This window comes from Sarcophilus harrisii, chromosome X, assembly GCF_902635505.1.
Source record: "Sarcophilus harrisii chromosome X, mSarHar1.11, whole genome shotgun sequence".
In the NCBI taxonomy this organism is placed as follows: domain Eukaryota; kingdom Metazoa; phylum Chordata; class Mammalia; order Dasyuromorphia; family Dasyuridae; genus Sarcophilus; species Sarcophilus harrisii.
The window spans coordinates 80,018,549-80,045,512 of NC_045432.1; the positions used below are offsets into that span (position 1 = coordinate 80,018,549).

The 26,964-nt window shown below is 41.9% G+C and overlaps 1 protein-coding gene across 3 annotated transcripts in view; it reads left to right on the forward strand.

Annotated features, from left to right (window-relative positions):
- OGT (O-linked N-acetylglucosamine (GlcNAc) transferase) overlaps nt 1-26,964 on the forward strand; it is a 34,373-nt gene extending 7,409 nt beyond the window's left edge. The window contains exons 4-22 of one of the 3 annotated variants that reach the window (XM_031944711.1): nt 3,166-3,234; nt 6,442-6,558; nt 13,083-13,162; nt 14,198-14,393; nt 14,892-15,032; nt 15,711-15,811; nt 16,034-16,187; nt 16,291-16,392; nt 16,522-16,701; nt 17,043-17,201; nt 18,992-19,081; nt 19,883-20,008; nt 20,334-20,504; nt 20,627-20,743; nt 20,858-21,025; nt 22,565-22,717; nt 23,442-23,694; nt 23,891-24,014; nt 24,562-26,964. In XM_031944711.1, coding sequence (XP_031800571.1) covers nt 3,166-3,234; nt 6,442-6,558; nt 13,083-13,162; nt 14,198-14,393; nt 14,892-15,032; nt 15,711-15,811; nt 16,034-16,187; nt 16,291-16,392; nt 16,522-16,701; nt 17,043-17,201; nt 18,992-19,081; nt 19,883-20,008; nt 20,334-20,504; nt 20,627-20,743; nt 20,858-21,025; nt 22,565-22,717; nt 23,442-23,694; nt 23,891-24,014; nt 24,562-24,736 — 2,676 coding nt within the window. In that variant the 3' untranslated portion in view covers nt 24,737-26,964. Of the gene's footprint in view, nt 1-1,676; nt 5,155-6,441; nt 6,559-13,082; nt 13,163-14,197; nt 14,394-14,891; nt 15,033-15,710; nt 15,812-16,033; nt 16,188-16,290; nt 16,393-16,521; nt 16,702-17,042; nt 17,202-18,991; nt 19,082-19,882; nt 20,009-20,333; nt 20,505-20,626; nt 20,744-20,857; nt 21,026-22,564; nt 22,718-23,441; nt 23,695-23,890; nt 24,015-24,561 lie in introns of those variants that run through there. The other 2 variants (XM_031944714.1, XM_031944713.1) reach the window with 2 other exon arrangements.

The window sequence follows — 26,964 nt, forward strand, 5'->3', positions numbered from 1 at the left end:
AGGACCGAGTGCTTAGGTTTAAAAAAACAAACCAAAATCCAACCAAACAGGTGTTGGTAGAAGTCTCAACTGTAGGATTTTTTTATGTTTTAAAAAAAAAAAAAAAGGATTTTTATTAGACTCAGTGAACTCGCCTGCACCGATAGAAATCTAGTACAGAGGGAGGAGATCACCCCCTAAGCTGCATTGGTTCAATACTATCTGGGATGCTGCTCTTAGGGGATTTTTGAAAAGCTTAAAGCACCTCCAGGATGGTTCCAGAAACTAGAAACTGTTTACAAATGAGAAGAGATTTAGAGGAACTGGAATTGGTTGGACTGGAAAAGAAAACGGTGTGTGATTGCTGTCTTCAGATAGCTGACAACCTTTCAGTCTTTTGGAAAAGAATTCCTTCTGTATCTACCTCTATGATAGTTTTTTTCTGAACTATACTAGCCTTTTGATCTCTGGATCCTCATTCTGTCAAAGAAGATAAGAAGAACTTGCCCTTCATGCTTTGCTGTTGTCAGTACTGGCAACTAAAGGCCTGAACTAGATTTTTTATTTGATTTGAGAAGGCAGAACTAGTAGCACTGGGTTGCAGAGAGAAAATTGAGCATGATATAAGGAAAAACTTCAAACTGTCTCAAAGTGAACATGGGGTACCAGGGCCTCAACCCTGGAAGACTTCATGTGGCAGCTGCAAGCCCAATTGTGTAATATTTCTTGGGGGAGGGGGAGAAGTGTTCCCGTGCAGGAATAAGTTGCTTTAAATAATTAATAGGTTCTTTCCAACGCTGAGGCTGTATGGAAATGAGACAGTGAGAAAAGGAGATGTTAGAAAAAGAACTGTGATTCTGAAGGAGCTACCCATTAGCACAGAGCTCAACGTAAATCTGTCCTGCCCCACCAGAGAAGCAAGTTGGATTATTCTGAATCATGTATCGAATGGTCTCGTGCCATGCTCGAACCCCATAACATAAGAAAGGAGCTGCTTGTTTACAGGGTGGACTGAAAACATTGACATGGTTCCAGCTTTTAATGCTTATTCATCATGAGTAAATGTTCTAGGGCATCCTCACTTGCTGTAGTGAAGGTGCTAAGAGTGCCTTGACCTTTGCCATTTGACTGGTTGATAAAACTTGAAATAAACACCAGTTCCTCATTACTCCTGGATATCATTGTCTTTGTATAGTGATAGCTACGTTTATATGCCGCTTATGTAACGCTTGAAGGTTTGCAGGGCACTTCACAAATATGATCTTAGGTGATCCTCACAGTAACCCTGGAGGTGGTTGCTATTCTGATCCTCATTATACGGTTGAGGAAATGGAGGCAGAGGCAGAGACGGCTTAAGTGATTTGCCCAGAGTCGCACAACTAAGAATGTCTGCAGCTGCATTTGTTCCAGTCTTCCTGACTCCAGGTCCAGTATTCTATTTACTGAATAGGCCCCCAGCTGCCTCTAAATGATCTGAGACACTCGGACACCTTTGATTTCGCAGTGGCGAAGAAGTGCTTTACCACATCTCCATTTTCTAGGGTAGTGAGCCAGGTAACTTGTATCTAGTGGTATCTCATTTCTAACAAAAAGATATATCACATTCAGGCCTAATTTTTTTGCCTCAATTGGAGCAATTGCCCTGATACATTGTTTTTCTTTTTGGGGTTTTTTTTTTTGTTTTTTTTTTTGTTTTTTTTTTTTTGCCTCTTGCCTTTTGCATCATCAGTAGCTTCTAGTCATGTTTGGTGTGTTGACTTAGCATAAATGCTAAGTCTGGCATTCCCAAGGTGCTTTTTGCTAACAGTCTTGATCCACGGAGGTGATGGAACCGATTGGGGATTAATTCTCAGCGAGTGATTGTCCTCCCATGCTGTTCTGGAAGTTTCACTTTTACTGTGATTACCCTTCTTCCAGTGACTGGTCCATTGCTCACTATTTTGGCATCCTGATGTCAAAAGTGTCAGGGGCTCTCACTTCTGCAGCTGAGCTCTGGAGGACCATTTATTTCTGTGCTTTTGCTGCTGTTGGTTAAATTTAGCACATATATCAGAGGCCAGTACATATTTGAGTGCCTACTATGTGCATTGCTAGAAGCTCTAGGGAGATCAGAAAAATATTGGGATTCCTTTTCTTGCTTATGATCTCATGAGAGAGGATATACACACGAGAGAGGCAACCAGATATCAAGGGAACGGGTCCACTGCTAAAGCTAGCTATGATGTAAGCCTGCTGGAGAAATTTGGAGAAAGGGTCAGAGCTCAGAACTGAGGTCTAAAAAGCAGTATTAGTCATCTTAAATCCCTCCAAGGATTTTCCTTTGTGTTGTGGATAACCATGGCCTCCTTCAACAACAACAAAGTCTTAAGTTGGCTCAACCATGATATTGACCCAGTGTAGCAGTTCTTTGTTAAAGGGATATCCTATAGCTTTCCTAATCTTTGCTTATAGTTAAGACTTGATGAGTCTGAGAAGCAATTGAGAATTCAGTATGGTGCATCGCGCGGCACTGTGAAACTACTAGCTTTGGGGTCACAGTTGCTAGGATATTTAGTTAAGCCGAGTCCACTTCTGGAGGAACAATTTAATTTTTTTAATTAACTGTTGAGGTTGTTTGGGCAAATCAGGACAAATGCCAGAAATAGTCCAAGGACATCCTTTGCTGCACTTTAGGTAAATGCCTCTGGTTACCATCTGTACAAATTCAACTTTCTCTAAGGAGCAGAATCAACTGCTATAAATTTCAGTTAGCCACCCTAGGGTGCTCACTGGTCATGCACTGAGAGCGCTGATGAATAATATAGTGGTAAGCAGCAGGGCTGGGGGAGGAGGAGGAGTGTGGAAAAGGACAAAGAGTTGAATAATTTCCTCTTACGTAACAGCCAAGTATAATTTTTAAGTTTCTAAACTTATCTGGGAAGCTCAGGATCTGGCTGTTTTGTCTTGCTAGTTTTTCTGTGTCAGTGGAAATTAGTTCTTTAGTATGACTCACCACTGTCGTGGTTATGACGAAGGATACCATTAAGTTGAATCAGATTATTTGGTTTCTGACCACTGATCCTTTTGAGGGCCGGAGGAGCTATTTACTTCCCTGAAGTGTAGAAGTCCAGTGTGAGTGCAAGGTTTCTGAAGTTAAGCCGTGACGAGAGTATATACAGTTAATGATCAAGTGTCTCTGATTTCTAGGATTTGTACTGTGTTCGCAGTGACCTGGGGAACCTGCTCAAAGCCCTGGGTCGCTTGGAAGAAGCCAAGGTAGGTGTTCCGTAGAATGCATTTACACATCAGTGTTTTGAAAATCTGATTCAAATCTTCATTGAGTTATCTTCACAACCAGTCCTGAGAAACTGAGGAAAAACTGACAGCATGAATCGCCTCAGTCTAGAGCAAGGCCAGGCTTTGGTGCTCCTGCTCTAAAAGTAGGGGTAAAGCAAGGACCTGCACATTGTGGAGCCCTTCCGCTGAGCTAGATCACCCTAGATCACTGGGCTCCGGCACGATCTTATCTGGGAATAAATAGCATTCCTTCAAATGGGAGGTTTGCCTGCTGGTGACAAGCAGCGGCGCCATTGAAAATGCTGCTCTTCTAAGTCCTTTGTGGCTTGTAAGTGGAGAAGAAAGTCATCAGAATGTTACCCTGTAATACTGGCATTTAAACTTTTTATTCTTTAACCTTCCTCCCCTCATCCCTGTCCCCTCCCCCCTTTTTACAGTGGAAGAAAGGCTGGTTAATGATCACAAATTCCATGATTGGCGCTTCCCCACCCCCTCCTCCCCATCCTGTCCTCTCTTTCCAGCTCCTCCCTTCCCCTCCCTCCCCCCTCCTTCCTTCCGGTTCCCCCCCTTCCTTGCAGTTTCCTTTAGTCTTCTCCCTCCCTTATTTCCTTCTCTTTCCCTGCCTTGCTCCCTTGAAAACAAAACAAAACATCCAAGGGCAGAAGGACAAAGCTGGTTTGTTTGGGAAATGGACTGATCGAAAGAAAACTTGCTAAAGTGGAAAGGTGGCTTTTAGCAGTCTTTTGTTTCCAAATGATGAGAATTTGAATATCAGGTTGGGTTTGAAAGCTTTCGGCCTAATTGAAACCTTAAATTACAAACTGAAATTGTCTTGTTACAAGCCACCTTACGCAATCGCGCTGCAGGGGTGAGGAGTGGGGAGAAACCAGAGAGCCTCTGAACCTCCCACCTGTTGCTCTGAGCCCCACGCGCATGCTGATGCGTGGAGTGTATGCGCAGCGTAGCTGTCTGTTTGATCACCTCATGGTAGGGAGAGCGAAGGCTTTTCGGCACCACGTGATGGGAAAAAGCCCTGATGTGTTTTTTTTGTTGTTGTTGTTTTTTTGGTTTTCTTTTTGTTTTTGTTTTTGTTTTTTTGCAAAGTGCAGAGTTCATAAATTCATTGCACTGGCCATTTGGATCAACCCGCATAGGTTTCCACCCTATGAATTCCATCCGATTGATTGAAAACGAGCTGAAAAGATGCCTCGTTGGCGATTTCCTTAGGAAATAGATCTTCCAGGCCCGGTTCATTTTCATCCCACCAAGCGGACAGCTAACACGAATTGCACTTCACTGCAGCTTTAGAGACCGGTTTAGGCTGAGACACTGCGCCTGCCTTAGGTTGCTGACTTCTTTATTTCAGAGCTCTGGAGACACCTAGTTTGAAAAGCGTTATACTGGTTTTGTGAGAACTTAGTAAACAAGACACCTATGGAGTGAAATGCAACGTATTTCTTTTGCAATCAGTGCATTTAAAAATTCAAGCCAGCAAATTCTTAGCAGCTAGAAGCAAATTTGTTTTACAGCAATCTCAGAGCCTTTCTTCCAGCAAAGTCCCTGCTGTATGCAATAGTCCTGAGTATAACCCTCTCCCTTCTGCATGACTCCCATGTTACAGACTGAGACTGTCCTCATTCCCATATGTTATAGACATATCCAAAGAATTTCAATTGCTTTGTTGAACTTTTACTAATGATCTTGTTTTATTTTCTCTCTTGTTTTTGGTTTTTCACCATTGATATTGTATTTAGAAGGTTTCAGGTGGGTGAAACCTCCTATTCCATGCGTAAGGTGCCTCGCTGAAGGGAGCTCGAGGCCTGGATCTAGGGCAGACACACACCTCCTCCTCCTCTTCCAGCAAGGAACGCACCGAAAAGTCACATGATGAGAAATATGGTAACGGGTTTGTAACTGCCACAGCAAAACAATTTGCCTCCATGCCTGAATCTTCTGTCTTGTGGCTTCAGAAAAAGCTTAAAATTATTTTATTTACGAGCAAGTAATGTAAGAGAATGTTTTATACTTTAGCCACAATTCTTTCAAAGAAATAAAGTTAAAGTAAATTAAACTATTAAAAATTAATTGGAGATAATTTACTAGTAAAAGCTTCTAACTCTCCTTGTTGTTCATTTTTTTTTCCTTTTTTCTTCTTTGTTTGGATTGCAGCGTTCTGCTCTTCTGATGACGCGCTGTGACCCTGCAGTAGCGCAAAGGCTGCGCAGCGTTGATCGCGCTATGCGTGCGAATGAACCCCTGCGAACGGTTGACTAGATGAGTAATCTGATTGACTGGCTCCCTCAGTCCTATTCTGTAGCCTTTTTGGACCAAATTGGGTTTTAACCTCAGCACTTTGAGTCGAGCTGATCTCATTACCAACAAACACTCAATGCGGGCCTGTCTAGTAGATTAATGGATCTCGTCGGCCGTTTGCCGTGCCTAAGGGTGTTCTGCGAAGCGCAGCAGCAGTCGCAGCAGGCGCAGCGATGGCGCGAGCGCGATGCTGTTAGGAGGCGCTGGCGACACTTGCGCTTGCATTACAGGGACCTCAACCCAGGTGCATTCCTGTCATTCGAGGTTTCAGCTTCATTCCCCTCTGGGTGTGGGCCAGACAAAGTGGAGCTTACTGTTCAGCCTGAGGTAGCTGACCCATAGAGAGCAAGAGCACAAGCACATAGAGAGCGAGAGCACGCTCTAGGTGATCTGCATCAAGAAAAGGAAGTAAGCTCCTATTGCAGGATTTGGGTTTTGCTGAAAGTCTTTAGTATGGGGAAAGCGGTGGGTTTCACTCGGTGACCCCAGAAGAAGATTGGCTATCTGTGATAAGTAGGCCCAGCTGGTAGGTTGAGAAATGATGGCAAGTGAGAATCCAGCTCTAGATTGAAGCAACTGGCTTTCCAGGTGAGTTCCCCTCCAAAGAGTTCATCCTTGTTGCGCAGAACTGAACATGGTGGTTTGCACTTGGGTTCTGGTTGGCGCGGGCGCAGGAGCAGCCAGCTGTGGCAGCGCAATTTAGTTTTGGCGCAAGCGAGCCTATGCTGCAGGGTCACTTTTGGCCGGTCAGAGAAGGAATACTGACATCGACTTTTTTTTTCCCCTTGATCTTTTTTTTTCTTTACAAATTTTCCCCTTTCCCTATACCTTTTCCCCTCCCATCTTTTTTCTTCTTTCATTAACCCTTCCAAGGCATGTTACTTGAAAGCAATTGAGACGCAACCAAACTTTGCTGTAGCTTGGAGTAATCTTGGCTGTGTTTTTAATGCCCAAGGAGAGATTTGGCTTGCAATTCATCATTTTGAAAAGGTAAGTAAGTCATTGAATGGTTAAGTTCTAAAAGTATCAGGCTTCTGCCTAGAGATACTTAATATGTTACATGTTCATATTTATATACCCATTCTTATCTATGGAGGGATATGGGAGAGAGGGGTGGTGACATGTAAATTCCTAGGTACATATACACGTATATCTACACATAGCCTACATCTCTCATGTAATCTCTCCATCTCTGCGTAGCGCAAAGCAGGTTTCCTTTTTTTTTTTTTTTTTTTTTATAAAGCTTTTTATTTTCAAAACATGCATCGTTTTCAGCATCCACCCTTGCAAAGCTTTGTGTTCCAAATTTTTCCTCCTTTCCTTCTCCCCACTCCCTCCTTTTAGATAGCAAGTAATCCGATATATGTTAAAAACATGTGCGGTTGTTCTGTACATATTTTCACATTTCAGATTCACTCTAGTTAGAAACTCAGGCGATTATGGCAGCCATTTTGAAAGTAGCTCACAATAGATGAATAAATCTACCAATGGGATTGATAGTCATTTATGTTGAAGAAGTAGTCATCAATTGGTATGGTCCATTTGTCCTCTGTTATGCATTACTAATACTGTGATATTCAATAAAAATAACTAGAGGCCCCCCACCCTTTCGGGGTTTCTGATCTCATTTGATCCCCATTGGCAGGGATTATGACTCAAGGAATTGATGTAATTGGAGTAAAATGATCATAATAATATTAGCTAAGATTTATGGTCCTTAGAGGTTTGCAGATAATCTCTTAATCCTCACAGCTTTGGAGGTAGATGATATTACTATACTTCCATTACCACCACTACTACCACTACCACCACCACCCTCTTTGTTTTTTTTAACAGATAAGGAAAATGAGGCAGACAAGTTAAGTGACTTGTGCAGAGAGCTAGTAAGTATCTGAGGCTAGACTTGAACTCAAGGTCATACGGAATTGTCACTTAAATCAGTTGTCATACTCTGCTCAGAAACCCTCTGATGCTGTTATGATGCAGGCCAGCTCCTTAAGTTGGCTTATTCAAGGGCCTCTCTCATCTGGACTCCTCTGGTCTTCCAATGCAGTCTTATCTCAAGGACTCCTTTACATACAACCCAGCGTCTGGGACAATGAAATCTGGCTCTTGGAGAAGAAAGATCACCAGAACCCGGTGCTATTGAGTCTGTGACTCTGGTCCTTTCACCTATAACGTGCCGTTTTGGACAGTGAACTTGTTGAGTTGGAGGGCATGGGTTCAAATGCTGTTTCTGCTAACTTATGTAATCCAAGCAAGTCACTGAACTTGGTTGAGTTTCCTTTTCATTTTTCCTTTAAAATGAGCTGGTTAGCTGAGATGACTTCTGATGGCCTTTTATCCACTTTAGAGCCCCGATCTTAAGCTGATTTCCCAGGCTAGTTTTTATTTGAAACATTTTGGTCTTTTTTTTATTGTGAACTTAATCTTGAAACAACTTTTGTATAACAAATCAAAGTGGACTTCTCTTGCTATGCAGTTAAAAATGTTTTTATTCTGAACTTAACATTAAATAAAAGAAACGTTTCTACATTCGAAGTAAACTCAAAAGGATTATACATGAAACACTGAAGCTTGGTTTTCCTTTTAAGTGCATACTTATTTCAACAGGGAACTCTTCCCCTTCCTCTCTCCACTCCATTTTGTGACTTTATAAGATGGCTTGCTTCTATGTTTACTTCTGATTTCTGGTATCTTCTGTGCTTCCTTTTTTTTTTCCCTTTAAGTTCTTCAGTGACCTCATTTTCTTTGGCAACCTATTGCTAGCCTTCCTTTCAGGTCCCCATTAATTTGTAAACAGAACCAACCCACTTGTAAGAACTATTACATAGTCGAGCAAAACATGTTGACTGTCTGTCATCTGTGTCATGCCGAACTCCATCTGTGCCCTCTGTGGCAGGAGGTGGGTGGGGAACCCACTTTATCTTCAGTCTTCTGGAATTATGGGTGGCCATGTCGTTCAGCAGCTTTCCTAAGACTTTCAGATATGTTGGTATCGCCCAAATACTCCTGAGTCTGCTCCCATCACCATGGAGCGAGTCTTTGCGAGTTTCCTCATCTGTAGCTTTCATCATTTCTTACAGTGCAGTAAGAGGCCATTGCCTTCATATACCATAATTTGTTTAGCTCTGCCCAAGCGATGGGGGCCTCTTAGTTTCCAGTCCTTTGCCATAACAAAAGGAACTGCTGTAAATAGTTTTGTACGTCCTTGTTTCTTTGGGCTCTTTGGAGCGTGAGCCTAGTAGTTGTATCCCTAGAGAGTTGTTTTTCAAGCGTGTGCATTAAATTTAATACTATGGTAACATAGTTGTCCTGTCCTGGATTTTTTTGTTCTGTGTACTTGTTTGGTTAATGTACTTCCCTTTTTTTTTGATTTCTTTAAAAAGCTTGGTACCTCTTCACTATCTATGCGCCTTCTCAAGAGCTCTCTTTTGTAACATGTACAGTTAGTACTGCTCATTTCATTCAGCATTAGTTCTTATGAATGTTCTCAAGACTCCTCAAGTAGCCTCTTGAAAAAAGCAGAGAGTAGCATCCATCAAGCACTCATCTGTGGAAATCTAAATGACTGTTGCTTGTATTAGGCCCAAAGGAATTTTTGCGGGGGTTTTTTTCTATTTACCCAATAGATCGTTTAAAAGGTCATTTCTGTTTTCTGAGCCAAAACTCAAGCTTGAAGATGAAATAGGTTTTTCTTTCCCATCATGTTAGGTGACTTCTTTAAACCTGTGGGGAGCATTTCATCCAATGTGGTGCTACTTTAAAAAAAAAAAAAAAAAAGGTGGGGTGATGCTTTTTAGCTTCTATACCAGGTTGAAAAAATTGGGTCACAGCCTTCTCCTTCCCCTCTTTAAAAACCGATCAAATGGCTGAGGCAGACCCCTGGGGATGCTGCCACACTCCAGACCTACAGGCCATTCCCAAAGACCACCTTGTATATTCTGAGCTTGAAGAGATTGAAGCGGGCATGTAGTTTAATGTTCTTCTCTTACAGGTGAGGAGATGGGCCCAATGAGGTAAAGTAGTCACACAGGGAGGGAGGTATCACAGTGAGATTGGAGTCTGATTCTCTGATTTTTTTCTGGCTGTCTCCTGGAGGCATGAAAATAAATGATCCCAAGCTTTGGCTTCCCTCTGGGGCTAGAAAGATGAGAGAGTTTCAGACTCAACTTGTTCAAGTGTGCACAGGCCTAGGGAAGTACCTCCAGAGATGTGTTTCCCTTCTCCCCCTCCCCTCTTAATCCTAATTTGGCTTTTTGCCTGAGCTTTGGCAGTGACTCCTTATGGCGACTGCTTTCCCATGTCCCTTGAAATTGGGCTGTGTTCGACGTCTTCAAAGCAAACTTGCCGAGTTGAAGTATGAAGTTTGTTAGGGTAGTTAGCTTTAAACCAACAGTTGCTCAGAGTGAACTGGAAGGGGGACCCCGGGGGCCTTTGGCCATGAGTGAAGACACGCCCCTTCTATGCTATAATACTATAGTATTTACCTACTATAGGATGTCTGCCAAGCCGTCAGCTAATCTCTACTGGAGAGAGCCCAGATGAGGGGAAAATCCATATCAGCAAAAATAAGCCGCTTTGTAACTTTTTACAATTGTTCTCTTCCATGGCCACATTAAGTCTCTCTCCTCCACACATCAGAGTTTGTATTTCCCCAACTTCATTTAAAACATTGTGAGGAGTAATACAGTAACTTCAAATGTTATTATTATTATTATTATTTTTAAACTGTAACAGATCTTCCCAATTCTAGAACACAGGAATAATAGAGTAACTTTGGTATAGTGGCTGTTTAAAATGGTTACAATTTTCCTAACTATAAATATAATCCTTAATAGGCTATTCTAGGGAGTTTTGTAATTACTCTGAAAGGATCAGTTAGAAATGAGATTAGAGGACTTGAGTCTTATATACCTCCGTGTCAAATCAACATTTGATGGGTAGAATTATTGAGGAGTCAGTGGTTGGTGCCCTCCTGGAAGGTCTTTGGAAGGACTGATCTCTTTGGGATGGTTACTTCATAGATTCTTAGTCTCTTCAGACTTCTGAAGTCACATGTCCCAAATGTCTATACATAGTAGATAAGTGCTTAAGACATATATGTTTTAATTGCCATGGGACCAACTTGAATGGAATTCCTTCCTGCTTTTAATCTCTTAGAAGGTCTTTTAGCTACTTTTTGGATAGTTATGATTTGTTAAGAAAGTTTTTCTTTATTTGCTTCTCTTATTTTTACCTCTGACCAAGCAAAACAACTCTAATCTTAACCTTGTACTTGACAGCCTTGTAACTATGCCAAGGCAGTTCTCCTGTGCCCCCAAGGTCTTTTTTTTTTTTCCCCCTTTTCAGGTCTACACCCAGCCCTTTTCACCTTTTTGGTTGCCTCTCTGTGGGGGTGCTTCTTAAAATGGTTCCCAGAGAGATTCTCAAAACTGCTTCTGTTCATGTCAGAGAATACATTAGTTTTTCTGGCTGCCATGCCATACTGACACACTCCCAAAGAACTGGTCCATGTCTTATCATTTCAGTTTCTGTTTCTAGATCTAACACGTTTTTAGGCCCTGATCATAGCCTACACAACTCGACAGGTTAAGAGTTTTGAAGTCAGTCATTTGATAAAAATGCTGACCAAAGTAAGACCCTACATTAAAAGCTTGAAGATTCAGGTCCTGAGAGGCCTTCTATTTAGTATGATCCCTCAAACCCCTTCTTTGTTATTTTTTTCCCGTTTTAAAAAATTCTTTACTTAAACATAAAATGAACACTTTCATATACACAATAGAAGAGAAAGAAGGTGGCACATGGAACTACATATCTCTTGCATACGGCTTGTATGGGATTTTTTAGATCTATGATGAATTCAGCATGTTAAATTTAAGGCAGTCTTGTTTGTCCATGGAGCCTTTCCTGGCCATCTGTTTGGAGCAGTGCTTCAATGGACCCTTATTTTCTTTCTCTTACCTTTCTCTCCCCATCCGTAGCTCTCCATTCCCAGCCTCCAAATTGAGACAAATTATAAAAAAAGTTTCATAACAATTATACAGAGTCAAGCAATACATTGTGTATTAAAATAAGTATTTGTTTCCATCTGGAGTTCCTCACCTCTTTATCAGGAAGTGGCTAGTAGTAGGCTTCATCATCTGTCCTCTGAGGAAAGGACATCCTAGAGACGGGTGCTCGGTGACAAACAGTGAATGGCATGAGCTAAGAGACTATCGGGGTGTATTTGAACTTGGATCCTCTCCCTCTCGAACTGGATTGAGGGTCAAGGGTAAATGTGTGAGGCACTCTATTAAAGGTAGATAAAAACTTGATAAAGATTGGTGTGGTCGTCCAACGTAGTTTGCTTAAGTACACTATGATTTAGCCTATGTCCCTTTGTCTTGTCTGCAAGAATTGTCTGAAGGGTTTTATTAATATTTAATCTCTGTCTGTGTTCTCCTGATATATCAAGCTAGTAATCCAAAGGAGGAAATGTTAGGTTGAATCCTTACAGACCACTCCTTTAATAATTTGCTTATTTTTCCAGAAGTTGGCCTGTGATTTTAATCATCTCCTCCCACCTACCCCCCCCCCCTTTTTTTTTTTTTTGGTTTAAAGCAGTTCTACCTTCTCTCTGATATCTCTGATACCCATTGTAATCCCTCTCCATTTTCACCCTATGTAGCTTTTTTTTTTTTTTTTTTTTTTTTTTTTTAATAACTTTTTATTGCCAGAACTCATGCCTGGTTAATTTTTTACAACATTATCCCTTTCACTCACTTCTGTTCTGATTTTTCCCTTCCCTCCCTCCCACCCCCCCCCCCAGTTGGCAAGCAGTCACCCTATTACTTTTTAAAAAAAATCGGAATTCTTTTTTTTTTTTTTGCCTTTACTGTTTGTTGTCAAGCCTTTGCTTCCCTGCAGTTTAGCTTTTCTGTTCCTTGCTTCAGCCTATTGTATGTTTTTAAAGAGAATTCCTTTTCTCATGCTGTACTTGCTTTTCCCTACCCCTCCACCCCCCTTTTATCATGAAAAAAGTTAAGTGAAATTTTGTGATACTGCATCTGACAAAATGTGCCATTCCCTGCTGTAATTCATCTTTCTCCAGAAAATTCTTTGCGAGAAGAATTCTGTTCCAACATTAGTGATTTGGAACATAGTTGCATCCCTTATCATAAGAAATGAATTAAAGGAGAAAAAAAGTTTAACATTTTTAAGTTTAAAGTTAAACTTTAAAAAGTTAAAAGTTTTCTTTCTTGGGACCTTGGTTTCCTCATTAAAATGAAAACTGTAGACATATGGTTTATTTTCTTTTTGATTTTAACTCATTCATTGAATAGTTAAAAATACAAGAATAATATATATATATATATCTCATAAACCATTTAATGCATTTTCATGCATAATTGGAGGTTTTATGTTTACTTGTACCCAGAAAGTAGCCTTTGAGAAATTCTTGCAAACACGTTTTACCTAATTCTTCCAAAATGGGGCAATGTACATTATTTAAGTCTCTCTCTTATTTTTAGGCTGTGACCCTTGATCCCAATTTTCTCGATGCCTATATCAATTTGGGAAATGTCCTAAAGGAGGCACGTATATTTGACAGGTGAGGAAATATTTATTAGAAACAATGATTATGGAAATATCCTTACTTCCTTTAGACTCCCTTCACCTTACTTCTCCAGACTGCTTTACAATACTTACACAAGTTCATGTGTAATATTTTTCCTTGTTTTTTCCAGCTGCATTTGAGTTATTTCATTTCTCCCTTGTTGGCCCTCGTAGAACACTAATCCTTCTTTGTAGCGTTAGTACTTTGTACTAGTACTTAAAGATTACATAATGTAGGAGCCTGGAGAGGGTAGGAGAGTAATAACCCCAACCTAGTTCTCACTTTCTAAAAGAAGGTTGGAAGCTTAGTAGTGTAGACCTCAAGTGGCCTAGGAGTGCTGAGGTTTTGGGGCTTGACACCAAAAAGATAGAAAAGCAGAGAAGTGGATAAAAAAGAGGAAGGGCAATTCTGTTTTAAGGCAATTCTGACATGTGAGTACTTTAAATCTTAGTGTGATGGAATCCAGGAACGACGTGCCATGTTGTCTTTTGTATGGCATGAGTTATTCTTTCCTTTTTTTCCATGATGTTTTTCAGGGACCCCGTGTTGCTGTGAAAGAATTGCCTTTTCTTTTTGAATTGGTATAAATAAATGTGTGCCCTAGTTTAGTACAGACCTTTCTTCATTTTGGAGGTAATTTTAGACTTTGAAGTATTATTTAGTAGGACTTGATCTAGAAAAGAAGTTGACAAGGGTTGGTTGAAATGAAGTTGCCCTGGCCCTCAATCACTTGGTCTTGCAGGGCAATAGGGAGGATCTCTAGCAGAGAAAGAACTTGGATGAGGTTTGTGTCAGTGAGCCCCTCTACCCAAGCCGTCACCAGCCTGACAAGGGCATGTGTACAGATACCCTTCCCCTTTTAACTTGTACCTGTCAGTAAGGAAGGACTAAATCTTCTATAGAGAGTGTAGAAAAAAGACCTTTCTTCTGGGGCCAAAATCTTTCTTGCCCAGTATATCATGTAATTAGAATGACGGTAAACATGTTTTTCATGTATTGGATGATATAAATGTGCTTTTGTGTTTACAGAGCTGTAGCAGCTTACCTTCGAGCCCTGAGCCTGAGTCCTAATCATGCAGTGGTGCATGGCAACTTGGCGTGTGTATACTATGAACAAGGCCTCATAGACCTTGCAATAGACACCTACAGGCGTGCTATTGAGCTACAACCTCATTTTCCAGATGCTTACTGCAACCTAGCCAATGCTTTGAAAGAGAAGGGCAGTGTAAGGAGGATTTTCTTTTTCTTTCCTTCTTTCCTTCCTTCCCTTTCTTTCTTTCCTTCTTGTTCTCTTCCTTCTTTCCTTCTCTTCTTTCTTTCTCTTCTCTTTCTCCTCTCTTTGTTTTTTTTTTTAAGCTGGTAAGGTCAAAATAAAAAAAAAAAAGCTGCATGTGTATTTTATTAGTAGCGACTGGGAGGTAATGGTGGAAAACAAAATTAAATTTGTATTGTGGTAGGAGAAAATGAAGCAAACATCCTCTTAGTGTAGACTAGGGAATACTCTGTACTTATTATATAACGATTCCTGTTTTCTAATTTTTTTTTTCCTGGGAAGTTTTCACATGGTGCAATGAAGGGATGGGTAGAATGATGGTAATGATATTACCATTTGGGAACGTTTGGAAAGAAACTGATTTTTCAGCCATTGGGCTTAAAGGTAGATCAGGACGACAGCAAGTGTGAGATTCAATGGCTTCTAAATAATCTCGGTTTCGTTTTCTAGGTTGCTGAGGCAGAGGATTGTTATAATACAGCTCTCCGGCTTTGTCCCACCCATGCAGACTCTCTAAATAACTTGGCCAACATTAAACGGGAACAGGGGAACATTGAAGAAGCAGTCCGCCTGTATCGTAAAGCGCTTGAAGTATGTTGACGGTGCTGGGTTCTGTTGTGTGTGATAATGGAGCTCGGCAGCTTGAGTATAGTTTAGTAATCGGAGCTAGCTAGCACTGATAGGATGCTTTAAGGTTTGCAAAGCACTTCACAGTTATCTCATTTTATCCTCATAACAACCTGAGGAGGTAGGTGTTCAAAATGTTCTCCTTTTGGGGGTTAAGGTTAGCATTGGGTTTGACTCTTATGATTTTGCAGAAGAAGAAATTGAAGTGAACTTGCTGAGGGTCACACAGCTAAGTGAGGCTCTTGAGGTCAGATCCACATTTGGCTCTTCTGGACTGCTCGCTGCGGCGCCTCCCAGTTGCCACTCCCATGAGAGTAGATAGTTCGGAGAAGCTATTTTATATTTGACTCTTCCTGCTGTATGACCCCTGTATTGACTCCTATGTGGGAAAAGAACAAGGATTTCATCCTGGGAGTCCATTTTAGTGGAAGGAGAGGATGTACTGGGAGAATTGAGTAAGAATGGAATTCGGCAGATGGTATCAAATGAGTAATCAATCTGTGTCTTGGTAGCAACGATGGCAGTGGGGGATCGATGTGGCCAAAAAAGAGGAAGTGAACCCTCGGAGGAGGTGGGTGGTGATTAGTGAAAATGGTGAGTTCAACAAACTCAATTTCAGATATTTGTGATGACTTTTTCTAGGTGTTCCCTGAATTTGCTGCTGCCCATTCAAATTTAGCCAGTGTATTACAACAACAGGGAAAATTGCAGGAAGCCCTGATGCATTATAAGGAAGCGATTAGGTAAGGACTTAGAGCCTAGAATTCTGGTAAGAGCCACGGAGAAGCATAAAGCATGGGAACCATTTCAGTCTGCAAACTGACCATATGTCCGTGGGTTTTGGGACAGCACAGAATGCTCAAGTGGCTTCTAGCAGGAGGACAGAGTAAACCGAACATTTGAAGAGATTAAAGATTTTCAGTTCTTTGAAAAGAAAAAAGGATGATTTTGATTCTCTAACTCAGGATCAGCCCTACCTTTGCCGATGCTTATTCCAACATGGGAAACACTTTGAAGGAGATGCAGGATGTTCAGGGGGCCTTGCAGTGTTACACCCGAGCCATCCAGATTAACCCAGCTTTTGCAGATGCACACAGCAATCTGGCTTCCATTCACAAGGTAACACTTAGTCTTGTTGATTTCTTTTGCTCTCCCTTTTTCGGTTTCCTTTTTTCTTCGTTCATCTTTTGGAGCTCTCGTGGTTTTTTCTTTCTGTTCTTAGGATTCAGGTAACATTCCAGAAGCAATCGCTTCTTACCGAACTGCTCTGAAACTAAAGCCTGACTTTCCTGATGCTTACTGTAACTTGGCCCATTGCCTGCAGGTAAGAGGTGTTACTACAATCAGCTGAGTTGAAACTCTCCTGATGAGTTCCTTCTGGATAAAGCACATCAAAAGTTAAGTCCTCTGTTCAAGGTTGAATCAGTTTTTTGTTTTTGTTTTTAACTCTTAGATTGTTTGTGATTGGACTGACTATGATGAACGGATGAAGAAATTAGTTAGCATTGTAGCTGATCAGCTGGAGAAGAACAGGTTACCTTCTGTGCATCCTCATCACAGCATGCTATATCCTCTTTCTCATGGATTTAGGAAGGCTATTGCTGAGAGACATGGAAACCTCTGCTTGGACAAGGTGGGGCCTGATTAGATCTCAACTTGCCTTGTTCCTGTTCACTTACCTGTTCTTTTATGGTGGTAGCCCCCTCTGGGTGTCGGTACTCTAGCTTGCTTAGGATGCTGAAAGCAGCTTTTTGAATAGTTTAAAGGCTTAATATCCTTTCATAGTATCTGTGAACAAATTAAGAGCATAAGGTGCACCGCACAGATTTAGTGTTTCAGGGTTGCCCTGAACTGGTGTTCTGATTAAAAGAAGTTTTTTCAGCCGCTGACACTTGGCGTTGAATTTATATTTTTATATATTATGAAGTCTGGATTCTTTAGACTTGACAAGTATGTACCGGATTCCTTTCTTAGATCAATGTCCTTCACAAGCCACCGTATGAACATCCAAAAGATTTGAAAGTCAGTGAGGGTCGACTCCGGGTAGGATATGTGAGTTCTGACTTTGGAAATCATCCGACTTCCCATCTCATGCAATCTATTCCCGGGATGCATAACTCCGATAAATTCGAGGTAAGCATTGTGCTCAGGTAGGTAGATCTCAGGCACCAAGTGCTTCCTGGGTGCCAGCCACAGATGGGTAATTAGTGACAGTGGGTGTGTCGGGTACCGGGATCCATCTAGACAGGTCCCCGACCTGGGTTCGAGTGACTGTGTGATGGGAAAGCAAGTTGCTTGAATTCTGGCCTCAGCTTCTTTTTTTAGGGATACATTTAGTCATCTAAAACACAGACCTGGGTGTACTTTGAACAATTTACAGGCAGTACCACAAATGCCAGAAGTGGAAATGTAGCTCAGCTGAGTGAGGATTTCCGGTTTGCTCAGATAACCGAGCAATGCACATCTCTCTTCTGCCCTTTGGTTTCTTGTTCTTCAAGAGTCCTGGGACTCATGAGGGATTTCTTAGCAGTGAAAAGAGAGGGTAAAAATTCAAGAATGCTTTGGGTTTTAAATTCTTGCTCTGGGTTCTTGGGGGACTTCTGTTCTGTGAGTCAAGATTTTTTGCCTCAGGAAACTCTCCCGCCCAATCTGTCTGGTTCTGACCACTCCTTGTCAGATAGCTTCTGGCCTCAGGAAACTCCCACAGATCCAAGTCCTGAGACAATAGTCTGATAATCTGGTCCTTGGGAAGCTCCTTCCTACCTATGAGTCATAGAATTAGCATATCAATGCTAAAAGCTGGATAGTTGTGTCTCCTTGCTTTTGATTTCCCTTACCTTTCTGTCCAAGTGAAATGGTGATACAGTTCCTATTGCAATGAAACTTTGCCCCTTGACTAGGAGATGGGTTCAAGCCTGCAAATTCTTTTGAGACATGGTTATGACCTCTTCCCAACTTCAACAAAAGGAGGCAAAAGACAATCCTTGTTCTCCAGGGGCTCCTCCATTAGGGAAGAGGCAACATGCAGATGTATGTATGAAGCAAATTATAGACAGGGGAAACAGGACATCAGTAGCTGGGAAGGCACTGAAATAAACAGGGATGGGAGAGTGGGATTTGAATTGGGTTTTCATGGAGGCCAGGGAGGTTAGGAATGCCTCTTACTGGCCTGCCCTACCCATCTCTCTCCCGCTCAGAACACCTAAGGAAGATGATGTGCAATTCTTGATACTGCAATTGAGGGCAGAACAGAGGCTGTGGTAGATTCAGAATAGGAGAGTCGGGATCCTGGTGGTATAAGGAGCAGTCAAAGGGCCTGAGCAGCTTGAAGTTGCAGAGAGGCAAACTTGGGCTGCTTGTTATGAAAATCAGAGCCATCCCATAGGTGGAATGGATTATCCTGGGCAGGCAGCGGCATTTTTCCTTGCTTGCCACCAAACATGTGTGAGGTTTTAGAAGAAAGTTTGCTGGGTCTGATTTTCATTTATGTACATTGTCCCTTCCAACTGTGAGATTCTGATTCTGTTGGCTTGGCTCAAGTCCTTAATGGGTTCTGCTGATGCATTTTGGGAGTGGAACCCAGAGCTCTTGCCTTCATCCCCTTTCAGGAACCATGTGTTCCAGCTAGTTGGCACAGTACATAGTCAGGAAGAACTGAGTTCAAATCCACTTTCAGAAACTTGGTAGCTAAGTGACCCTGGCTAACTCATTTAATTCTGTTTATCTCAGATTCCTCATCTCTAAAATGAGCTGGAGAAGGAAATGACAAATCATTCCAATATCTTTGACAAGAACACCCCAAATGGGGTCACAAACAGTTGGACGTGACTGAAACAATTGAACAAAATGTTTTGGAAGCAACATGAGTCTCAGTTGTGTCTGCCTTTTTAGGGCATGGCTGACATGGTGTGCTTGATTTCCAGGTGTTCTGTTATGCCCTCAGCCCAGATGATGGCACAAACTTTCGTGTGAAAGTGATGGCAGAAGCAAACCATTTCATCGACCTTTCTCAGGTAAGCCTCTCCAGTAGTCTGACGAGGTTTGGTGGAATGAGAGCATAGTTTGTATGTCTGCACGTGATATCACGTATGAATAAATAGGACATATAGGAATTAGCTTTTGATCTGTGAGTTTCTTGTTCACCTTAATTCTTGATAATGGTGGGGGGGCCTGGTGGCTATCTACCCATATCTAGAGAATTCAAAAAGAGTATTATATCAATGACTGCTCTTTTTCCTGGGGACAAAAAGGAGGTTTTGTTAAAGTAACTGCCCTAGAACAAGATTTTATATATATATATATATATATATAAACACTAGTGGAATAGAATAGATGTCTTGGGAGAGTAACAAGTGAAATATGTAGGGACCCACATCTTCTCTCCTGGCTTTCCTTTCTTCTGCCCAGTTTTTACTTTTTTCTCTTGCTGGAAACCATGGAGGTTGCTTGGGACAAAGGTATGGTAAAGTTAAGGACTAAATTGCTGAGGATGAAAATTTGTTTTTCCTCTTTGCTGGAGTCTGTTGTTCACTCTGGCATAGATCCTTGTTAGATGGGAGAAACGGGCAGTGAGGAAGTTAAGGGGGCTGGACTAGATGGTCTGTAAGGACTCTTCCTGTTTGAGATCTATAGTACTGGGAAATCGCAGCAGAAGGGCTTGCGATTCTGGTTCATGTGAAGTTTTCCCAATTTCTTGGCTAGTGGCTCTCCAATGTCAACATACCTTCGTGAGAAGCTCTGTATTTGTGTTTTAAACTTTGAGTGTAAAGACGGTATTTTCTATCTGATATGCTTGACAATCTATTCCTCCTTAGATTCCATGTAATGGGAAAGCAGCAGATAGAATTCATCAGGATGGGATCCACATCCTTGTGAACATGAATGGCTATACCAAGGGTGCACGCAATGAACTCTTTGCTCTGCGGCCAGCTCCCATTCAGGTATTGTTACATGTTGCTCATCGCCTAGAAAGCATTCCGATTCCGTGAAGACAGTGTCACGACACCTGTACTCTTTAGTCCAGACTGGTTAGATTTTGGCTGGAAGGCGCCGATCTCCATCTGCAGGGACCATGAACTTCCAAAACAGACACTTGTCTGGCCATTGCATTCTCCATGGGAGTGGATGGGGAGAAGCCTTCAAAGTTAATTTTTTTGCTCTATGTCCTCTTGATTTAGTGTGTTCACATTATTGAGAACTTTTCAGGATTTTGAAATGAAGATTTCTTGTTTTTAATGCATAATTGTTTTGGTTGGATTTTTGTAGGCAATGTGGCTGGGATACCCTGGGACTAGTGGTGCACTTTTCATGGACTATATTATCACAGATCAGGAAACTTCTCCAGCAGAGGTTGCTGAGCAATACTCGGAGAAATTGGCTTATATGCCCAACACTTTCTTTATTGGTGATCATGCCAACATGTTTCCTCACTTGAAGGTTCGTAGAGAACACAGGATTTGGGAAATGCCAGCTGACTCTGGTCTTCTGTTTCAGTTTGGGTAAAGCTGAAAATCACTCTTGGGTTGTTACTTTAATAAAACCTCTTCTTCCCTCCCCAGAAAAAAGCTGTCATTGATTTCAAATCCAACGGACACATTTATGACAACCGGATTGTCCTGAATGGCATCGACCTCAAGGCCTTTCTAGATAGTCTTCCCGATGTCAAGATTGTTAAGGTGAGAGAGACTCCATAATTTAGGGTACTCGTTTTTATGTTCTGAGGAAAATGCTTTGTGAGCCTTAAAGAGCTAAGTCGTTGATGAGCTCGTTGTCATTATCTCCATTATTAGATGAAGTGCCCTGATGCAGGAGACAACGCAGACAGCAACGCAGCTCTCAGTATGCCCGTCATTCCCATGAATACTATTGCGGAAGCTGTGATTGAAATGATCAACAGAGGACAGATTCAAATAACAATCAACGGATTCAATATTAGCAACGGACTAGCGACCACTCAGGTGAGACCCGGCAGATGACTGTTCTCTGAGTTTTGCTTGTAAATTCACTCAAAAAAATCGGGCCTTCTGTTGGGAGCGTATATGTAGAGGCGTTGACCGCTCAGGAGATTGCCGCAAAAGTGGCGTTCAAGAGTGAGGTCACGATGTAATGTGAGATCACGTTGTCAACTCGAGATTTGTGTGGCACTGTTGTGGAAGGTGGGTTGCTGATCCAGACGAGATGTGTGAAACATACGGTAACTTGGCTGCAGATCTGTCCCCCTACCTCTCCTCAATTAAAGGAAGAGGGACTTTAATTGGACCTCAGAAGATAAGTTGGATTTAGGTAGATGAAATTTCAAGATAGGCAAAACAAAAGGCTTGGACTTTGCAGTATGGACTTGGTGCTATGTTTTGGAGAGTGGGTTAGACAGGATGGATTTGTGGGAAAGTAGGGAGAATGGAAGTTGATAAGATTTGTTGAGACCTTAAAAGCTTCATGGTAACTTTGGCTACTTTGAAAGCAGTAGCCCAGGTGGAGAATTGAGGGCCTTGATTTTCATTTCTCTCATGGTTGCTCCTTCACACACTGATAAGCTAGATGCCATTCCTCCCTTAGTTCTTGGGAGGACTCCTGGAGGGCAAGGAGACTGTGTGCTGCTCATTGGTGGTTTCTCATGCCGTGGAATCGGTGGGAAGGACCCCCAGGAAGGAACCGTTCTTTCTTGTTCATTGAAATAATGTTCATTGTTCATTGCCCAGCATCCTTGGCCTCTACTGTGTTCATTCCCTTTTGTCTGGTCTCTTCCCTCTTGGGTCCCAGTCCTCTGGGCATCTGCTTCTGCCAGTGGCTAGTTTTCTTCTTTAAGGCAAAAGAACACGAGCAACAGGGATTTTGGTCTTGGCGAATCTTTTCCCATTAGTCCTTGACCCCTTTGCTCTTTCTTCCCCACAACCATGTCAAGAAGTAGCACGATACCTTGTTCACCATTTTATTTATTTATTTAAATAAGAGCCTTTTATTTTCAAAAATCCATGCAAAGGTAGTTTTCAGCATTCACCCTTGCAAACCTTGTTTTTCCAGATTGTTCTCCCCACCCCCACCCCAGACAGCGAGTAATCGGCTTGTTCAGTTTTAACCAGCTTTCCACTGAGTGACTCCTTTGTGGACAGTTCACCTGGGAATTAGATGGGGGGAGGGGATGTTAAGGCCTAGGCCTGTGGTTTCCTTGCTGTAGGGGGTGCCACTTGTTCAGGCTGGCACCTGCTCTATAATTTAGTCTTAAGGGATTGCATAGAAGCCTGAGAGCTTTAGTGACTTGCCAGGTTCAACCTGGGGGTCGGGGTGGGGGGGGGGTATGGCAGGAGGCGGGGAGGCCAGATGCAGCACTTTTACCCAAGAGGCCCAAGGCCTCTCAGTGCCCAATCTAGCTCTCTGCTCTTTCTGAGTTTCTCTTGAGTATTGACCAGATTACAGTCTTTGAATCTTGTACTGTTTTCCAAGTTGCACCACTTTGTGAAATGAAACTTTTGTGGATAAGAGTTTGTTTTTTGTTGCAGATAAACAACAAAGCTGCAACAGGAGAGGAGGTTCCCCGCACCATTATTGTTACCACTCGTTCTCAGTATGGCTTACCAGAAGATGCCATTGTGTACTGTAATTTTAACCAGCTGTATAAAATCGACCCTTCCACCCTGCAGATGTGGGCTAATGTGAGTATGGCAGCTGCTTTGTCCCTTCAGCAGACCGTTCCTCCCCCTTGCAGGGAGCTGCCCTTCATCCCGGGAGTAGCTGCTTCGTTAATACCCTAGTTTGCTTTTCTCAGATGTCAGAGACTCTTGATGGATTTTTCGGGTGACTGTGGTTATGTGTTTTGTGTATGGGAGTAGGAGGCAGATCGCAAAGAGGAGAGGCTGATCGAATGAAGCCTTTGTCTGTTTGGTTTTGTTTCAGAAGTTTCCTAGGCAGAATTTGAAGTTTGCCATGGGAAATCTGTGCTTCTTTGGGGAAAGCTGCTATTACTCTCCAAGTGCTTATGAAACAGCTGAGAAGGGGGAGATGTGTTCTGTTTCATTAGGTGGGAGGAAGAAACAGTGAGCTGATACCGAGCTGCTCATTAGATGAGAAAAATAGACTCTTAGCCCTTCAGGAACAGCTTTTGGGGGGCCAGAGAAGAAAGGACGTCAAATGGAGGACTATTTACAGGCCTAGGAAGAAATTGGCACATTGTGTTTATTGATGTTGAATTTGTTCACTGAAATGGGCAGAGACTTAATTTCCTGGTGTTTGAAAGGGGAAATGGGTTGCCTTTACTTGGCCCTCTAGTTTTTCTTTATCCCTTATTAGGAGAAAGTGAAGCTAACCTAAAATAGCCCCTCTCGGGGATGAAACAATAAACAATAAAACAAAGGTTACTTTTATCCTCTTGGTTTGCAGATTCTGAAGCGGGTTCCCAACAGTGTGCTGTGGCTGTTGCGTTTCCCAGCCGTAGGAGAACCCAATATTCAGCAGTATGCCCAGAACATGGGCCTTCCCCAGAATCGGATCATCTTTTCTCCAGTTGCTCCAAAGGAGGAGCATGTGAGGCGAGGTCAGCTAGCTGATGTCTGCCTAGATACCCCACTCTGCAACGGGCACACCACTGGCATGGACGTGCTGTGGGCAGGAACCCCCATGGTGACTATGCCAGGTAAGCCCCCCTTCTGCTTGGCTTTGTTCGGGGGATGCTCCTAGGGAAGAGCATCGAAGACGACCGAAAAATCTCATTTATCAGGATGGTCTGCTGTCTTGTTTGTTCATCTCCTTAGCAAGGATGATGAATCTTCGAAGTCCTACTTAGGTAGATTTTCTGCCAGAAGCATAAAGTGTTATCCTTCCCATTACAGGAGAGACTCTCGCTTCCCGGGTTGCTGCCTCTCAGCTCACTTGCCTCGGTTGCCTTGAGCTTATTGCAAAAAATAGGCAAGAGTATGAAGATATTGCTGTGAAACTGGGGACTGATCTAGAATAGTAAGTAACTTTTTTCTTAGATAACATAAGACTGTAAAGTGGAGAAAATTTACAAAGGGTTGGCATTAATCTAATCTGTCTAACATGTCTCCAGAAACAGGTAAGTGACAGAAGTTTGGGGGTTTTGTCCTGCTGCCATCTTACTCATTGATAGAGGGCTTTCTTTTCCTTCCTCTAAACATTTCAAAGACCGAAGTTGGGTGAAATCAAGAAAGAAGGTGGTCTCTTGGCCGTAGAGTTTTGGGGGGAAGGAGCAAAACAAATAAATCTTGTTTCAAGGGGTCGGGGAGAGGCAGGATTAGAAGTCCTGTCAGTGAATTAAGCCTTGTCTCTGTCTACAGCCATGAGGCTGTATATAGGAGGCAGAACAGAGAAGAGAACTGTTTGAAACGAGAAAGAAACAGATGCTCAGAATTTGATTTAAAAAGTCTACCCTATTATGACATCCAATTGTGGTTCTTCCATTTAGGTTTTCTTATTTTTTTTCTCTTTCTCTATCTCTGTCTTTTCCTCTCCCGTGTCTCTTTTTTCCCTATTGTTAACCCAGCCTGAAGAAAATCCGTGGCAAAGTCTGGAAGCAGAGAATATCCAGCCCTCTTTTCAACACCAAACAGTACACAATGGAACTAGAACGCCTTTACCTTCAAATGTGGGATCACTATGCAGCTGGAAACAAACCAGACCACATGATTAAGCCGGTTGAGGCCACAGAGTCGGCATAAAAGATTCAGTACACATAGGAGAATTATCCCAAGGCATGAGTCTCTCAAGCCTCTGTTGCAAAGGAAAAGGGAACTAGAGACCCCTACATTTCTACATATCTGCTCAATGCCATGTGACGTACACAATGGTAATAAATAGCACAGCAAGCCTACTTCCTGCACAATAGGGAGAGACAGTTAAGATGGGAAACTGCTATTCCACAAGGAATCTGCATACAGTTCAGCAGTGCCCACAGGTGCTGTGTAGGTATGGAAGACGTGATTGAATTGGAATGCTTGGTGTAGGGGAGAGAGATTTGCCCAGCCACTTGCAATTCTATGGATTGATTGAGTCTTCTATGAATTATTTTTTTCTTTCTTATATTGGGAATTGGAGCTTTTAAAAATGTTTAATTTCAGGTATTCCCATTGGCGTGTGTGATTCTCTTCCAGGATTAAGTTTCCAGCTAAACTTTTCCAGCTAAACATTTCCAGCTAAAATGTTCTTTACTCCATGACCTTTCAGCTTTTGAGCCACAGATTAAAAGGGCATCTTTGCTGGTATAGGCTTTTTATAGGTTTTATAAACCGCTTGAGTCTATGTCAGCCTTGTAGTGTCTGACCTGTTGATTGGAGCTGTTTGTGCTGTTGGTTTTGATGATGACTTTTTGTTCTGTATTTTTGTTTTGTCCCTCTTCCCCCTTCCCCCCCTCCTCCCCACTCAGTCTTCCACTACTTCTTGGTTTTTGTTAAGAAAAAGAAAAAGAAAAAAAAAAAAGGAAAAAGAATAACAAAACAAAACAAAAAAACATAAAACAAAAACAAACCAAAAAAAAACATAAAAAAAGACAAAACAAAAAAAACACACCACAACCCTTCCTGAGAATCATTTAATTGGCTTCTTTGGCAGGAAAACCAGACTTAGGATTTCACACATATTCTCAAAGTGTTTACTTTAAACACACTGGTGCCAAATGCCAGTTTTTTAAAAAAAAAATGATTATTAATTATGTAAAGACAGTCGTGGTACTGTTTCACAGAATAAATCATTTTTGTTTTCTAAGTTTTGCCCCCCCTTTTCCAGCATTTTACTGTTGTCAGAAAGTTATAGTGTGCGCAACATTTTGGCTCCATTTTGATGGTTTAGATTTTTCTTGAAATTTTCCTTGTTCTTCCTATTTCTTTTAGCAGAAATGAAAGCCCAGGTAAGTATTCAGTCATTTCATTCAATAAGTCATGATTGCCTCCAATACATTCGATCAGTTTCATTCAGAAATCGTGTCGTGCCAGAAGCTCTGCAGGGCCACTGCAGATGACCTTTCAAGGCATTGCACAAAACGGTCTTTCCATCCGAACTTTCAAGTATGTGATGTACAGATTTTGCCTCAACAGTGGCTTGACTGCATTGCTACTTGAATTACGTATCGGACCCCAGCGCTGCTAGTGCTGGAAGTGTCTTCTGGGAAAACTCCAGGAATAGAAATATTCCCGAATTTCAACAAAGGGCTTGAAGTTTAAAATAAGCCAACATAAGAGTGTATATCATGTGTAGCTGTTCTGTTTTTATTGCTACTCGGTAAGAAGTAAGTATTTGTCTGCTAGCAGTGCTGCTTGCAGGTGACCGATGGTGGCCAAGGCCCGGGGTTTGCTTCACCTGTTCTGTGGCGGCTCATGCTTTGACTGGCTCCTAGCTGACAAATTCTTGATTAAATCACTGTCAGAGACTCGGGGCTCTGACAGAATCTGAACAGGAACCCTCAGAATTCTGAAGCCAGAATTTCTTAGGTATAAACTGCTCCTTTTAGCAGTTTGGGAACTCCTTAATTTATTTTTCACCTTTTCCAATCATTAAAGGATGTCAGGACATTGCCATGAATGATGCTTTCAGTTCACAGATTGCCGAAAATGGATTAGAATCAAAACTGTCCCTTTCTGATGCCCTGGAGGCTGAGAGCTCCAGCCATTTCACATAGCACATCACTCCTGCATTGGAGGAATGTTTTTCCTGGTGTGGAAAGTATCTGCTGTGGTTGAAGCTTTGCTTAATGTAACAAAAGAGGTTTTTGTTTCCAGGTAACGGGTCTGAGGAAGACTTAATTCTGAATAGAAACATAGCTATTACTGGAAACTAATTTGTCTTTTCTATTGTATTCCGCTTTATCAAAAACAGTAAAATTATTTAAATTGTGCTACAGAAATTCAAATATTGTCTTGCAGTCTTTAAACAATAAACAGAAACATTTTCCTCT